Consider the following 16,360-nt stretch of genomic DNA (forward strand, 5'->3'; position numbering starts at 1 on the left):
CGGTTGACAAGTCTGCTACCGATACGGCCGTTTAGCTCCCCTTGACGACCGATGGTTCGGTCGAATCGGTTTTTTGTCCCACCCCTAATATTAACTCATAAATGTGAATATAAGTGCAATGTTCAGTTTTCATCTTATTCAATCACGTTGTTTTTACTTCCTCTCTCATTCCGTTATTTATTCTAATCTTGTCAATATCATTTCATCACAAGTAGCTAAACAGCTGTTTGTGAAATGACAAGAAAGGCTTAATTCACGGTCGTCACATCTGTATGGTAGCAGGAAAGCTGCATAATTAACTCTGTGAGTCATCCACGGTTCTCTTTCTGTCTTACAAGTACTTTTCTCACCATTTCTTTCTGCCACTTCCGCAGCCCAGACTGTGTTGATATGCTTGAATCCGCAGATAAGAGTTAATTAGCGAAAGGTTGCTCTCTAAAGACCTGGATGTAGCAGAGCTGACGGGAACAAACAGTGCAGTTTGTGCGTCGCTGTAGCTTGGATACGCAGCTCTCCTGATGTTTCTCAGGGAGGCCGACGAGGCGCCGAGCTGCTGCAGTGCAGATGGATGTGTCTTTCAGTGTATAGTCATGTGAGGCGCTTATTACAGTGTTTCACCAGATGGCTCATGTTTAAGCATACTGCCAAAAGATGTACAGTACACCTCCATTGACGGCGGGGGATAACTTCCATGAGAGAGGTCAAAATTGGTGACCATATATTTTTAATGACAAAAGTATGACTTTTATGCGCACACTATGTGGCTTACACGGGCTTCACATTCAGCTACTGATGGTGCAGCATCAAGAGCAACTAGGGGTTCAATTTATTGAGGACACTTCAACATGGTCACAAGGGCCAGGGATCAAACCCACAACCTCTGGGTAGGGAAATGACCACTTTACGACTGAGCCATGCCACCCATGTGTATGAAAATACATTTCAAGAAATGGAAGACAATTGTATAACATTACATATAAGAGACACGGCGTGATTACTTCAAACTGTTTGTCACTCTCATTTAAATTTAATTCTGAAACTGACACATTAAAAAAAGATAATTAAACATGTCATATTTAACCACCAAAAATGTTCAACCAAATAATAAAATTCCATTTACGACACAGGCATTCAACACAAAATTCAGATTTACCTGTATTCTGTAAAATCCATTAAAAAAGCACAGTTGTGACAGCACAGTACATTATCAGTTTCTTTATTTTTTTAGTCAGATATAGCACAATGCTGTATAAGAATACGGATGATGACCCTCAGTACTAAAATGTTGACTAGGCTTCCGCTTCTCTGTCTTCTTGTCTGCAAGCAGCAACAGGAACAAGACCCCACAAATCTTTATATTTCCAACCTGCCGCTGTCTGTGGATGAGAAAGAGTTGGAGAACATGCTGCAGCCTTTCGGCCAAGTTGTTTCCACACGCATCCTCCGTGACTATGGTGGCAACAGCCGGGGTGTGGGATTTGCCAGGTCAGTATGAAGAGCCAATGAAATAGTAAAGTTCAAACATTGCATTGTGCTTGCTACTATGTTTTGCAAAGATAGATAGATAGAGAGGGAGAGAGAGATTCACTCTATGTTGCCATGTAAGTCTAGTCTGCCCAGTTACTTGGTGTAGCCAAACAGTTTTCAATCTATCCCTCACAATTCCAGAGCAATGGCCCTCAATGATTTCAGCATTTTTCCATCCTCTCATTGGTTAGTGAGAGCAAAAACTTGTAACAGCTAATTTTGAATAGCAAAACATGAGTATATCAATTAGCAGACATACCGGTAAATACATTTCATACATTAATACATTTAATAATCACCATCTGTTGTGTGTGATGCGTTTTATTTGCGGTAAACATTGTTGTAATGCTATTTGATAAATGTTTAATCTGAACGACTCCAGATGATCACAATTGTGTGCTGTTATATTGAGTTTTTGTATAACATTGATGGATTCTGTAATTGCGACGTGATAGTGGAGGTATTAGAGGCGGATTAAGTCGGGTAAGTCCTCACTGAAAGCCCTGGTGCCAAATTCACCGCCTACATTGCTAAAAAAAAAAAAATAATAATTTGCTGTGAATCTGACAATGAACATTTTGTGCTACCGCAGCGTGCTAGTGTTAGTGTCTGTTTTTCATTGTTGTCGCGCCCTCTTCTTCTCCCACCAGGATGGACACCACCGAGCAGTGCAACGCCGTGATCTCACACTTCAACGGGAAATTTATCAAGATCGCCTCCGGAGCGCTGGGTATGAAAGTCGTTCCCCTTTGTGGAGGCGGTGATGAAAATGGCTGTTCTTAACCATATTCCTCTCCTTTTCCCTCAGCTCCTTCTCAGCCCTTGTTGTGCAAGTTTGCAGACAGTCAAAGGAAGAAACACGCTCACGGTGGATTTGTTCCCAATGGACAGACAGGCGATCTCAGACTAGTATGCATCAGCTTTTATGTTATCTGTACACAAAATGAAAAAATGATCTAACTTGCTAATAGACTAGACCAGGGATGGGTAACTGAAATCTTGGTGAGGGTCAATTTTTTTTGTAGCAGTGTTTCTGGGTGGGCCACATACGACCATGCACTTCCGAACCACATATGACAAAAATAGCATTTTAAATAAGGGCAAAATCCAAATATGTTCGGACTATGAATGACCCTGATATTCCATAATGTGAATTTCTTCTTTGTAGGGCGCAATGACTCTGACTTATGATCCCTCCTCAGCAGCTATGCAGAATGGGTCAGTCACATGCACCATATGTTAGTTTTCCATCCAAGAGCATTATTTTGAGATGCTCTCTCTTACCCAGGTACTATCCATCTCCATATCCATTGACCAACAGGATAATGACAGTGCAGCCAGCTATGTCCCCCTACATGTCTCCTCTGTCTGCTTACCAGGTATCGCCATCATATTAGTCATCATACTCAAGGGACATAATGGAATTTAGCTCATCCTCACTCTTCTTCTTGTTGCATTTAAGATGAGGCAGTTCTACAAGTTATTTTTTTCCGAGAAATCTTGCCATTACTTTAGTCGAGCATTATCCTTAATTTTATATTTGGCTCCTTCTCCCATGCACAGCTCATGCAATCTCCCAAATTATGTAGTCAGAAGGACCATTTTCTCCAAGGACACGTTACCCTTAATCATACACAACTTCACTTGGGAGTCTGTTTTTACAGCAACTCTCTGTCAAAGCTGATGGTGGCTTGCTCCAAAGAAAATGTTGCCTGTGCCATACCCGTGTCTTTCAATGGCAACTGTGGCGTGTCTTTGCTACTTGTCCCTCCTTTCGCTTTAACATAAATGAAAAATTGATATTTGTAGAGTGTTGTTGCTTACTGGCCGAATAGATTTAGCTGTGCTCAGCACGCAGCTGTATTTACTGACTTACTGTATCTGCAGGAATCTATTTTCTTGCTGCCCTCCTCTCACTTGAATAAAACACTTCCTCATCATATTCAGAAAAAAAAAAATACTTATTGGGGTGTACCCTCACTACTGGTTTAAAATCATTTACAAGTATCATCCAGTATGTCAGAGCTAATAATTAGCTTACTGTATATTCAGTAATAAGTATTAGGTGCAAGTTAAGTAATACCTTACCATTGCTGAATGATTAAATTAATTTTAACATATGAGAAATGGTGCTTTTTTGGGAGGAAAAAAGCACACTATTGAGTTTGAGGCTTGAGCAAATGCTTGTCTGTTAGCGTACACCTAATAAATGTTTGTGATGGACAGTAGCATTAATTCTAATCTGTACTTGGCTCCGATTTGAGTCTGACTGTTCCTGTCCTGTTTTTCCCAAAGGTTCAGAGTCACTCCTGGGTGGCACACCAGCCATATATCATGCAGCACCCGGTAAGACAACATGCATTTACCAACTGTGTGAGTATGCAGGAAGTGGGCGTGTGCCTCGGCCTCAGCGACAAGACACTAACTCATTACTTTAATTCAGCCTGTTCTGCTGACACAATTAAAACAGCAACTTCCCCTAAATAGTATACAACAGGACTTGGAAGGCCGTTTTAATATTTATTCCGTAGGCCATGCTTGATAGCCAGCTTAAGGTCCATACTAGTCTTCTGTCTGTCTTACTAGTTGCCTTTTTTTTGTTTTTTTCCCCCCACCGCACTACTGTATGACTGCACACCACTAGGACAATTTGGCATACTAGTACAGTGGTTCTCAACCCTATCCAGCCTGTTTTCCATGTCTCCCACAACCAACACGTGTTTCAAACGTTTAACTAATCAGCAAGCTCCGAATGAAGCCTGATAATGATATTCAGCTGTGTTGGCTGGGGAGACATGGAAAACAAACTGGATAGAGGTACTCGAGGACCGGGGCTGTACTAGTACAATAACTACTTGTTACTAGCGAGGCAAAACTGTGCTTAGTTGACAAGTGCTAGATGTTAACTAATACAATTTCATACGGCATTTGTAAGTAGTAGCACATCGTTATCGAATGCAATTTTACTTCACTGGTAATGTGTAGTTTTCCTACTACCATAGCACATTAAAGTTATCCGACTAGTAAAGACAGTTTACTAGTAGTATGACAATTAATCCCAGTACTAGTTACAAAATTCTTCATACGTACCTTGATCAAAGAACGCACAACATTCATTCATGTACATGTTCCAAGCGTGCATGTGCATGTGTGTAGTGTGTTGGCTGGAAAATAGAACAAGTATGAAGACTGTGAAGCCCTCCAGCAGCCTTCCCTCTCTCTGGATCCAGCAGGAAATGCCTGAAGCAGCAACCGTCTTGTGACTCTTTGCCTCGTCCAACAGATGGTTTCCAATGGAACAAGTGTCTCTGCAGATTTGCCCCTCCCCCCGACACTTTACTGGGAAATGCGCAATTCCCTACAGGCCACGCTATGGAAAGCTGCATTTATTCCATATCCTTGATATGTAAATCACTCCTAGTGTCAGTTTCAGACTACTAGTATGCAAACAGTAGTAGTAGGATACAAAATGAATAAATGCTCAGACAGCTTTTTGAAGGTCATTTGAGCATTAATTTGACATCCTTGATATCCAGTTAGGCCCATGTACTGGTATGCGCTTTGTTTTCACAATTAATTCAGTTCACCCGTAGAATAATTAAAACAATACACTTCAACCTTACTAGTAAACTACGGGAGACACTACTAGTTCTGATGTTATAAAATTCTACTTGTTAACATCCAGCCCTTCACTAACAAGCAACAGTATGCATTTTTGCCTCATTAGTGCCATGCAGTGGCTCTACAAGGGATACTCATACTAGTCAGACAGTTGGTCTACACATTGTACATCTGGATATCAAGGACATGGAATCCATGCTCAAATGGCTTTCTTTACAACAGGTTTAATTGAATAAGCTCACCGGCATATATTCTTGATCACAAGAGACATTAATTAACGCTTCCTGGCCGAACCTATCCATCTATCGTACTCTGGATGTACACATGCTGTTTTTAACACAAGAAGCCTACTGCCGTTGTTGCATCATTTACATGACTCGATTTCATTGGAGGAACTCTGTCATGTGATCTGCAGTGAAAGCCGGCTGCTTTCTGTCGCTTGCAGGCCCCGGTGATGTCGCCCTCTGTGGATCCATCTATGTCACTGCACCCCTCGAGTATGATTACTCAGCAAATGGGTCAGCTGTCCCTAGGAAACACTGGAGCAGTGAGTAGAATTCTGGACACAGGTGGCCAAAGTAGTCACACTCTGTAGTAGGAGTGGAGTGCCTTGTGTAAAAATAAATAAATACAGACTAAACTATACAATACTTTCTTCTTCTTTTTTTGAAAGGAAGATTGATAGCACAGGTTTGTAAATATAGTGACTTTAAGTACAATGTCTTCAGAAAAATACATAATCGAGTAAAGTACTGATACAAAATATACTTAAATTCATTAACAGCGCATTTATATATGTACTTTATTACTTCCTGCCACTGATACATAGTATTTTTCATGACTAGCTTCATGACTGACACGAATATATTTTAAAAACAAGTTCAAGATCTAACAGTGTTTATTTTGTTTCACAGTATATCGCAGCCAACCCCGGGGTCCAAGGTGCTTACATGCCGCAGTATCCTCCACTGCCCGCAGCACCGGTAGGTTCGCGCTACATTTACGGCATTCTGGCATTCTGCACATAATCCGACCTAAACCATCATCTTCTACCTGAGCACATTATTTATTTTTTATTTTTTTAATCAATCACTCATGAGCTTACCATTTAGCTAAAAGAACGAACAACAAACTAAAGTATTGGAAACCGTTCTCCATATGATCTGTAATACACTGAATCGCTATTCATCCATCCATCCATCCATTTTCTTGACCGCTTATTCCTCACAAGGGTCGCGGGGGCTGCTGGCGCCTATCTCAGCTGGCTCTGGGCAGTAGGCGGGGGACACCCTGGACTGGTTGCCAACCAATCGCAGGGCACACAGAGACGAACAACCATCCACACTCACAAGCACACCTAGGGACAATTTGGAGCGCCCAATTAACCTGCCATGCATGTCTTTGGAATGTGGGAGGAGACCGGAGTACCCGGAGAAGACCCACGCGGGCACGGGGAGAACATGCAAACTCCACCCAGGAAGGTCCGAGCCTGGACTCGAACCGGAGACCTCAGAACTGGGAAGCGGACGTGCTAACCACTCGACTACCGTGCCGCCCATCGCTATTCATATGAATGCTAAATGCTGTTTTAAAAGTTAACATTAAAAAATATATTTAAAACAAAAGCAATTTTACCATAGTACATGTCAAAATGTTCAAACAAATCATGTAAAAGTGATTTACTCTACAGTAAGTAATTTCCACTACCTAAATGCTAACAAATAATGTGAAACGCCACACGACTGTATTTGCACTTCTCTGTATACTGTTAAAAAAAAAAAAAAAAAACGTGAACACAATCGAATAAAAGTCACATGAGTGTGAACAATGACCTATGATATAAATAACTCACATTGTCCATTTGCTTTTAAGGAAAGCGGCACGCCACAACAAGTGGATTCTTCCAACAACTCGTCCCCTTACAGTCAACTCAGCAAGTAACCACAGGTACTCATCCTGACTCATGTTTTCCGGGATTTAATGTTCTTATTTTTTTTATTTATTTTTTTTTTTTTTTTAATTGTCATCTGAAACTGAAGTATACAGAGAACCAATACAAAAGCGACATCAAAACTTGCTACTTATTATTGTTGTGGTTGTAACTACAGTATTATTTACATAGGCTAGGGACGGAGCCCTGCCACGAATAGCGAAAATCCATGAATAATTGCCTGTCGATTCCACAAGATGGCGGCAAACAACTTCTATGACTTTTTCTATTACACAAGGCTACGGGCTTGATTAAATGAAGCGTTTCCTCTCACTTCATGAGCACCAATGTTGCCATAAAATGGCATCCAAAAATACTACTTTGGCCTGAGCACAAAAACATGGAATAAGTGAGGTTAAAAAAAATAAAAAAATCTTCCTTTTAAAATGGTTTTGAAGAAAGGATCCACTGTCCATTGGTGCGGCCACTTTAGAGTGCCTTGTTGTTGGCTGTGAGTGCACACGTCACACAGAGAAAGGCAGAATAGCAAGGAGAGGGATTTTTTTTTTTAAGTCAAACTTGAAAGCCAGTTTTGAGGAGCGGGGATTCGGGCTGGCATGTCTGTTTTAGAGCGCCTCGCTTTTAGGCGTGAGTGCGCTCACATCTTGGAGAGAAGGTGGAAGTGCGATGTCAATAAAATTTGAAATGTCTGACGTGACAGCCCGCATGTGGGCTGGGGTTTAGCCCCTTTAAAGCATGTTGTCATGGCATGGAAGCCAGTCAGTGGGATATACTGCAGCCACTGAAGGTTTTAAGCAGATACATTGCTCAGCATACATGAGTACACCCCGACAGGTTATTAAGAACACCTTTAGTTTCCTTTCAGAATTAGGATTTTTTTTTTTATGAGACACTATTCTACAAAATACTCCCACAAATGTGGGGCTATTGATGGCAAACAAGATTTATGAATTTGTGCCCCCAAAAAAGTAGTTTACATTTTTCACAAATAAGTAGACCCTGAGAAAAATTAATTTCAGGCCTAGCAGACATGTTGCTATCCATAACAGTCATGGAGGTCATAGAAAATACTAGATGTAGTCCTTTTTGTTGTGGTTTGCATTATTGTTTTGCATTAATTAATTGGATTAAATTGAAAATGTTGTAATCTATGAATTCTATTCCAACCTTACTTTCATGTTGTGAGTTAAGCACATATTCTACAAAAAATATGTTGCCAACATTTTGGAAATTGTTCTTATGATCATTGAGATATTGAATAAAATGTTTACATTTTTCGAAGGTGTACTCATATATGCTGAGCAGTGAGCACTGCATATTTCCGTGGTTCCAACAGGTGTACAATAGTCTTGTGTAGTAGGGCCCGAACAATTTAATCAGCTGATATTAGCGCTTTTAAAATTGGCTAAAATTGTCTGTTTTTTTTCCCTGATTTTTGAAATTTTTTCCCCCAACAAATTACTCATTACAACATAAGGCAAAGATAATTTAAATTGATAAATAAATAAATAAATAAATAAATAATGGATTTTAGTAAGTGGAAAAGACCAACAAAAGTTATTATATATTTTTTTATTTAATCAATTTATTTTGTATTATTATTTTATATATATATATATATATATATATATATATATATATATATATATATATATATATATATATATATATATATATATATATATATATATATATATATTTTTTTTTTTTTAAATTAATCTGCAAATTAATCGGTTTTAGGAATTTTAGTTATTATTTATTTTTGAAATTGGCCTAAAAACAAATATGTATATCCGTCACTCTCTGCGTAGGCATAAGAAAAAGATGCTTGATGAATGAGCATCCATTTTCCCAAGTTATATAGACGGTATTTAACTGACAGTTGACAGTGGAAGAGGGCGTTGCTTCAGCGCATTCAGCGGACACGCCCACAGGATTTGAGAGTGGAGAAAATGGCTTGATTTTTACAGTCCTGAAGCCTCATTTTACATGTGCGACAATTTTTTCTTTTTAATCCCTAAAATTTGGCACTCTTCTCTGTAGTGTAGAAAATGATACCTTTCCTTTGAATTGCCCTCAATTGCCAGTTATTTTCCATACAAAGTAATTTGGAATAGTTCCAAACTGCCCCAGTTTAACTTGTCATGGAAATTGAGTGCAAATTTTTACAACCAGCTTCAGATCTGTCATATGCTTCTTTATGTTGTGTTTTCAGGCTCAGCAATCACTTAGCGAGCTACAGGGTTGGTGGAAGTGGGCTGATGACATCACCATACTAGCAGCCCTCTCTGATTGGACCAGACACACAAACTTTTTTGCACAGCCCTTATGCTTGTGTTGGAGAACGAGGACAGTGAAAATGCACTCAAGCAGTTGGCTAATCACAAAAAAAAAGATTTATTTTGATAAAAACAACAACAACATGCTCTTCAAGATTTTCTCTTTTTTCAAGAACGATTCTCAAATTCCAGAGGACACCACCCCACCCCCGCCCCATTATCCACAGTATGATGTGATTTTACATGCATGAGATTGCGATGTTTTTGCCCTCTTTAGGTTTTTATGATTTTATAGTTACTTCCCGCCTTGCAAAACCTTGTTTGCACTGACTTTTAAAGTTAAAAAAAAAAAAAAAAAAAAAAAAAAAAGTGTTGGATTTCACAATTGTCACAGAATCACGTGCTTGAAAGAAATGACCATGTCATGAATTTATTCTCGGAAAAGGTGCCTTCCTTCCCACCATCTTCCAGCGTTTCTCATTGAACTTGATCAGGTGTCATATTTCCCATCATATTTCCGTCTGATTGATTCCACACAGGAAGTATGCCGCTATCTAGTCTTCTGGTAGCAATAATGAGAGTCCCACTGCAATACTGAAAGGGGGGGGAGTGAAAAAATAGTGACAAACTCAAACAGTGTAATTCTTATTTTTCTCCTTTTTTTAATTAACTGTCAAAATGACATCAAGCGAGAGCTGTGCTTTTTGGAAGCGACACAGAATTGGCATCTTTTAGATGTGATTTGATTGTTTTGTTTTTCGTTTTATTTCCTCTCATGGTCAGTTTGACCGGTGATCTACCTCATGGTTCTGAGTCTGCCGGTGTGGTTGGGTTTGCAGGTAAAGCCCTTTTTTTGCACCAGAGTGGATGAAGCAGAACAAAAGCCACGCTTGGGAGCTGGCCAACTAGGACTTCAAAGCGTTATGTCTCCTCCCCACTTGCAGCGTTTTCTCTTCCACGCTTTTGAAACGTTGTCATTTTTGCTTCATCTTTATTTGTCATTCCTTGTTGTTTATGTTTTGTTTTGTTTTGTTTTTATTTCTGACGAATGTGAGTGTAGTTTAGTTTCAGTGCTCCATTTAGAGAACAGGTGTCAAACTCATCTGGCCTTTTTTTTTTTTTTTTTAAATCTATATACACAAATCCCTTCTCAATACAGGGTCCCCCAAAAGTCATTACGCACTTCATTTTTTTTTATTTTTTTTTTTATAATAATCAGATACCATTCAGGTAGGGGTGAGGCTGAGATCATCTGCAGTTTGTTTTGTAAACTTTCCTTTCCCATGGTAGACCATTTGACACTGAAGTAGCCATTGAACAACCTAAAGTCAGTACAAGTGAAACCTTCTGACTTTTTCAAGTAACTATTGAATAGCTTCTCTTGTCTTTGCATTTTTCATTTTGCTGCATGGTTGTCAAGACCAGATCCCTTTTCCAGAACCTTGCCATGAAAGCGCAAATTGTACTATGCGTTGATGGCAATAAAGCTTCTCAAACCGGCTCTGAGTTGCAGTTGGGGATGGAACAGGCAGCCATTTTGCCAATGTCAGTTGGTCTGCCGTGGGAATGATATGATTATAAAAACTGCAAAACATAATCTGTCAAATTCTGCCTCACGTCAATCCGAATAATACCTGAAATGAAAGCGGGGGGTATAGAGACTTTGGGGATATACACTGCTTACAAATAATTAATGATATTGGGGCTTTAGGGTGAAATTCCCGTATGAATCTAAAATGCACTAAAAACAGGTGAACTTAATTTAACCTCTAAAGCATGATGAAGTGGTTTGGTTAAATATCAAATTAATTGAGGAAATGTGCTGGTCTGTTATGAATTTAAGTTAAACAGTTAAACTTGCACAGCAAATCGGTCAGTGTTAAATTTCCAGTTTTCAACTAAATATGCAGTAAACTGTTATTTTAACACTGTCAGGGTAAAAAGTTACACTGTCAGAGTAAATTTCCTTGAGCGTTGGGGTGAATGTTGGGTGTAACCTTAACTCATTCACTGCCAATGACGACTATAGACGTAAAAAATCCAAGCAAACAGCCAGTGCAAATTTTGACAAGAAATTTGAAATGAAGTTTTAGTTATTCATTGTTTTCATTCATAGTTATTAATCATTGTTGTTATGAATAACGACGATGACAACAATTTCATTGCTAAGTGCTACCATTGTGCGTAGAACGGATTCCTGTTACCCTACAACACGGCCGTTGACGTTCTTGCGATCGGTCTTGGTCTTACTGAGACCACATACAGGGTCTCGGCCTCCAAAAGCCAATTTTAGTCGACTAAAATTGCTCTTTATTTTTGTTGACTAAAGTTGGATTAAAACTAAAATACAATCAGGTGACTGAGTTATGACTAAGGCTTTAATTAAATTTAGTCAGAAGACTATAACTAAAACTAAATTATTTTTTTTAATTAAAATTTTAATTTTAAATTTTCTTTTTTTTCTTTTCTTTTTTTAATTAAAACTGGCTGTTTGCTTGGATTTTGACGTCTATAGTCGTCATTGGCAGTGAATGAGTTAAGTGTTAAATTGACCACACCCTCACTTCCAGTAAAGGAAAAACGGTCCAATTTCCAGCGCAATGTCGGCATTTCAATAGCGATAATATCCAGTTGTTGTTGTCAGGACGACGAGGCTCAGTGATAGAGTGGTCAGTGTGACATAAGTATCCTTGAGCAACATACGGAACCTCCAGTTGCACCTGATGCCCTGTCATCAGTAGTCAACAACTTCAAATGCTCTGAGGGCTTTGTAAGGAGCAAAAACGCTATATAAATGAAGTACCATTTACCAGAGTAAAGTGTAGCTTGAGTTAATTTTTTAACACTGACACTAGTGCAATACACTGTTTATACACCAGAGTTAAGTGTAATTTGCCAGTATTAAATGTTTAACACTGACACTAGTGTAGAGTAATTTCAACACTGCTCATTGTTTACCATTTTTAACAGTGGTAAAGTGTGAAAAAAGCAACACTTTGAAAAGCGTAAGATTTACACTCATTGGTGTGTGACTGTGTTAATCTAACACTGGCGATTTTGCTGTGTGCATTCAAAAGTATATTTTTTTCCGCAAGGATGTCTACTTGGTGTGTTTCTGTGACTCTTCCAATATCTCTGTTGAATATTTCTTCTGATGACACTCTGTACTCTCATTGGCCGCAATGTTGAGTCTTCATGCATACTTACGGTAGTGTAAAGAATGCTTACAGTGTCAATAGCGGGTTGCAACAAAAACCGGATGAGTCACAGAAACACATCCATGTATGTTTTCATGGTCAAACATCTGCTTTGAATTTTGCCAAGAACAGCAAGTTGTGCCAAAAGTCCTGAAACACTGAACAGTTGGATGTTGAAAAGTTTCAACGAGGTCAAATAAATTCATGTGTAAAGGATCTTGACCATGTTAGATTCATCCTGAAATTTCACCCTCAAGCCCAATAGCCATAACTCGTTTTCTGGAGTGTATTTGGTTGTCACATTCCATGACAATCAATGTGTTATAAATAAATATAACAATGACATGCAGATGAAATTGTATGATGATGTGATTATACATTTATGTTTTTCACATTCACAACAGCCCACTCAAGGAAACTATGACGTGGCCCATGATAGAAATGAGTTTGACACCCCAGACTTTGTGATTTAGTTCAGTTTAGCTCCTTCAGTACTTTTCACCAAACGAATGCAGGCTCCATGCTTTACTTAGGTGAAAGTATCTGCCTTCGTCAATGGAAAACCCCACTGCCCCTGAATGTTGGTCTGTTTTTAAGGTCACTATAGGTCAATCTGTTGGTGTAAAGCTCTCCAAAAGTTGTAATGAGTGGAACATGTTGGGTTCTATTTTTGACGCAGTATTTGATTCAAGACTGCAATTAGAAGTCACGTGAGTGGTAATGCTTGATGACTAGTGCTAGATTGGTTGTTTTGTTTTTATACAAATTGGCGGCCAAATGAGAAAATAAGTGTATTGTTTGCTTCGCTTTTCTCCTCAAGATGACTTGTTTAAAGAGGAACTCTATGCTATGATACATGAAAGAAAGAGTCATAGCTATGAACGTTGGGTTGTACTACTTGGGTACTAAGTACGCGCAAGAGGGAAATACTTCAGTAACCAAGCTTTTACTGCAGGTGATTTTACATTGCTTGGGGGGTAAGGGTTAAAGTAGGGGGGGGGGGACATTTGATCCTCATTGTTTTCCCTGTCACCCTCAACTGACTCAAACAATCATCTCCTTGCTCTCTCCTTTGAAAACATTTGAAACCGTGCTGAATAAAAGATTTCTCTTTCTCTGACAATGTTCAAGTCTGTTTCATGATGCTCGAGACCCTGTGAACCTCGTATTTGGACAACAAATTAGAACTTAAGTTCAATATAAGAGCCACAACTCAACTTATTGAGTTGTGCAGTGCTCCCTCTTTCATGCTCCAGTTAAGAGACGAGCAGCAGCATTTTGAACCGACTGGAAGTGGGTGAGAGAGGCCTCCTAAATTTGGCTGAAACTGTCTATATTTGCCATTAAGGAATTGCAAACATGTAGATAAGATCATTGAAAAATAAGACTCAAAAACAAGGGCTCAAATCAGGTGCTGTGTGGAACACCAAAAGGAATTTAAAAAAAAAAGAAAAAAAAAAAAGGTTTAAGGTTCAGTCATGTGCTCCCAAAACATAGATGTGAACTTGATGTAATGTCAGCAACAACCCTGACATAACATATTTGAGCATCTGCTTGAAAAGTTCAATACTCCGCAATGCACGAGTGGCACACGTTATCTTCCAGAAGAGGACGCTGTTCACTCCCACACCGGCAAACTCCAAAGCTTTCTCAAGTCACTTCGTTTGATCTTATGAGGGCAATCTAAATTCAGTCAGTCAGGTGGGCGACAAGTGTTGTCTGTGTGAGCGCATTCCTCCAAACGTTTCCTGCTGCACTATTTGTGGCACACGGCCTCGGTAGATTTATAACTCTTAGGCCGGATCTCCCGACTTAAGCTCCGACTTAGGCGCAGCTGATCCATGAGACATAAAGGCACCAAGTTCCATCTTTCACCAGTCAAAAGGGATCAGAAGCACCCGGGTGTGAGATTAGCAATCGCACCCTCTGCCGGACTCACAACACGCACGCAAACACACAAAATGGAAGCTTGTATCCTTGGAGAGATGACATTGAATAGTGTCAAAAGTTCAGTTGACACTGACCATATTCAATAAGCTCTATTATTCATCTTCCTCACTTATGCGTGAATGTGTACTACTATAGCCTTCCTTTATTATATGAGTCAGTCGAAACTAAAATGCTCCCCATTCACCTGAACTCTCTTATTTGCCAAAAAAAAAAAGAAAAAATTATGAAAGCAGAAAATCTTACAAAAAAAAAATCCTGGCTCTCTCACACAAAAACACAACAAAAACCTCTAACACACCCCCTAAAAAAATCACATTCACCAAAAATCTCACCCCCATGCATACAGAGAAAACATACAAAAAAAAACCAAAAACAAACAAACACTGGAGCATCCCAAAAAACACATACCAAAAAACACCTCACGTTCTCAAAAAAAGAAAAAAAGAAAAAAAAAGAACTCTTACACAACAAAAAATAACTCTTAAAAACACACAAAAACCTCTCCCACTTACCAAAAATCTGTCACACACAACCATTAACCTCACACGCACTAAAAAGAACTTTAAAATTCACTAACACACAAAATAAAAAATAACACTCATGGAAGAACTCTCGTGACAGAAATTCTCTCACACAACAAACAAATCCAAAATCTCACAAACCCACACCCAAAAAATTAAAAAAAACACTCATACCCCCCAAAAAAAGTTCTCTCCCACATACAAAATCAAATGTTTATATGCACAAAAACCAAAACAACAGCAACAACAACAAATATTCACCCAATGGCGAAAATTCTCAAATGCACAGCAAAAAACTCCCACTCAACAAAAATTCTTTAAAATTCTCAAAAATTATCTTTGATTCGCCAAAAACCTCTCTCATTCAGGGAAGAATTTTCACACTCATTGGTAACCTTTTCAGAACACACACAAAAACAACAACGAAAAAAACTCACACGAACAAATTTAAACACAACAACACTCACTTCACTAAAAACCTGTCGCACACCAAAAAATGGTGCATATTCACCCAAAAACTCACCCACACCAAAAACTTGTTACACTCACCAAAAACCTCTCACCTTTAAAATTACCTCAAACCTCATACCTCATACCTCATAACTCATACCTCAAAACGTCACACGCACAAAAAAAACTCAGGTTTAGAAAATAAATAAATAAATAAATAAAACACTCACATTGACCATTCAACTATCATGCAACAAAATAAATCACACACCCGAAAAAAATAAAATAAAAGAAAACCTCGCACAGAACAAAAATATTCTGAAAACTTCTCTCACTGCACAAAAACCTTTCTCACACATCATTTCTGACTCTCATTTAGATAAATAACTAAGAAAACTTTTTGTCTCGTTAAAAGATTGTTTGGAAGTGTGAGAATTTTTGTTATTTTATATTAATATTTATATTTGACTCTCACAGGGGCATACATGACTCCTCTTTTCTTTGTGTACTATGAGTTATATGGAGGATTTTGGTGAGAAAAAACCCCAGCCTATTTTATGTGTATTTTACCAACAATGCACTGTAGCACTTTTATCTCATTGGCGCTGCATTTTTGACACTTAAATAAATGAATCGAGCATTTCCTGTTGTGTGTGACGCACCACTCAATGTCATCTCTAGGAATATACATCCACCCAAAACACACACAGATGTCCATCACATTCCGTTGTTAATGGCATCAAGCTTGTGAACACGTGGAACATGCCAAGTATCTCTCGCTCGCTCTGTCGCTCTGCCTCTCGTTTTAATTCACCACAGCTGAAGGGACACATGGCACTGATCCCTTGAGAAAGCCCAAGGTTA

At 38.8% G+C, this 16,360-nt stretch overlaps 1 protein-coding gene across 3 annotated transcripts in view; it reads left to right on the forward strand.

The window, feature by feature from the left end:
- The window catches only part of rbms1a (RNA binding motif, single stranded interacting protein 1a), a 28,727-nt gene extending 15,029 nt beyond the window's left edge, over positions 1 to 13,698 (forward strand). For all 3 annotated transcript variants that reach the window (XM_077518722.1, XM_077518723.1, XM_077518725.1), the window contains 10 exons: positions 1,328 to 1,485; positions 2,178 to 2,257; positions 2,336 to 2,436; positions 2,696 to 2,745; positions 2,816 to 2,906; positions 3,823 to 3,873; positions 5,594 to 5,695; positions 6,063 to 6,131; positions 7,021 to 7,095; positions 9,315 to 13,698. In XM_077518722.1, coding sequence (XP_077374848.1) covers positions 1,328 to 1,485; positions 2,178 to 2,257; positions 2,336 to 2,436; positions 2,696 to 2,745; positions 2,816 to 2,906; positions 3,823 to 3,873; positions 5,594 to 5,695; positions 6,063 to 6,131; positions 7,021 to 7,089 — 771 coding nt within the window. In that variant the 3' untranslated portion in view covers positions 7,090 to 7,095; positions 9,315 to 13,698. The remainder of the gene's footprint in view (positions 1 to 1,327; positions 1,486 to 2,177; positions 2,258 to 2,335; positions 2,437 to 2,695; positions 2,746 to 2,815; positions 2,907 to 3,822; positions 3,874 to 5,593; positions 5,696 to 6,062; positions 6,132 to 7,020; positions 7,096 to 9,314) is intronic.
- Positions 13,699 to 16,360: the final 2,662 nt, after the last annotated feature.

The sequence above is a fragment of the Festucalex cinctus genome, chromosome 4 (genome assembly GCF_051991245.1).
Source record: "Festucalex cinctus isolate MCC-2025b chromosome 4, RoL_Fcin_1.0, whole genome shotgun sequence".
NCBI classification, from domain to species: Eukaryota; Metazoa; Chordata; class Actinopteri; order Syngnathiformes; family Syngnathidae; genus Festucalex; species Festucalex cinctus.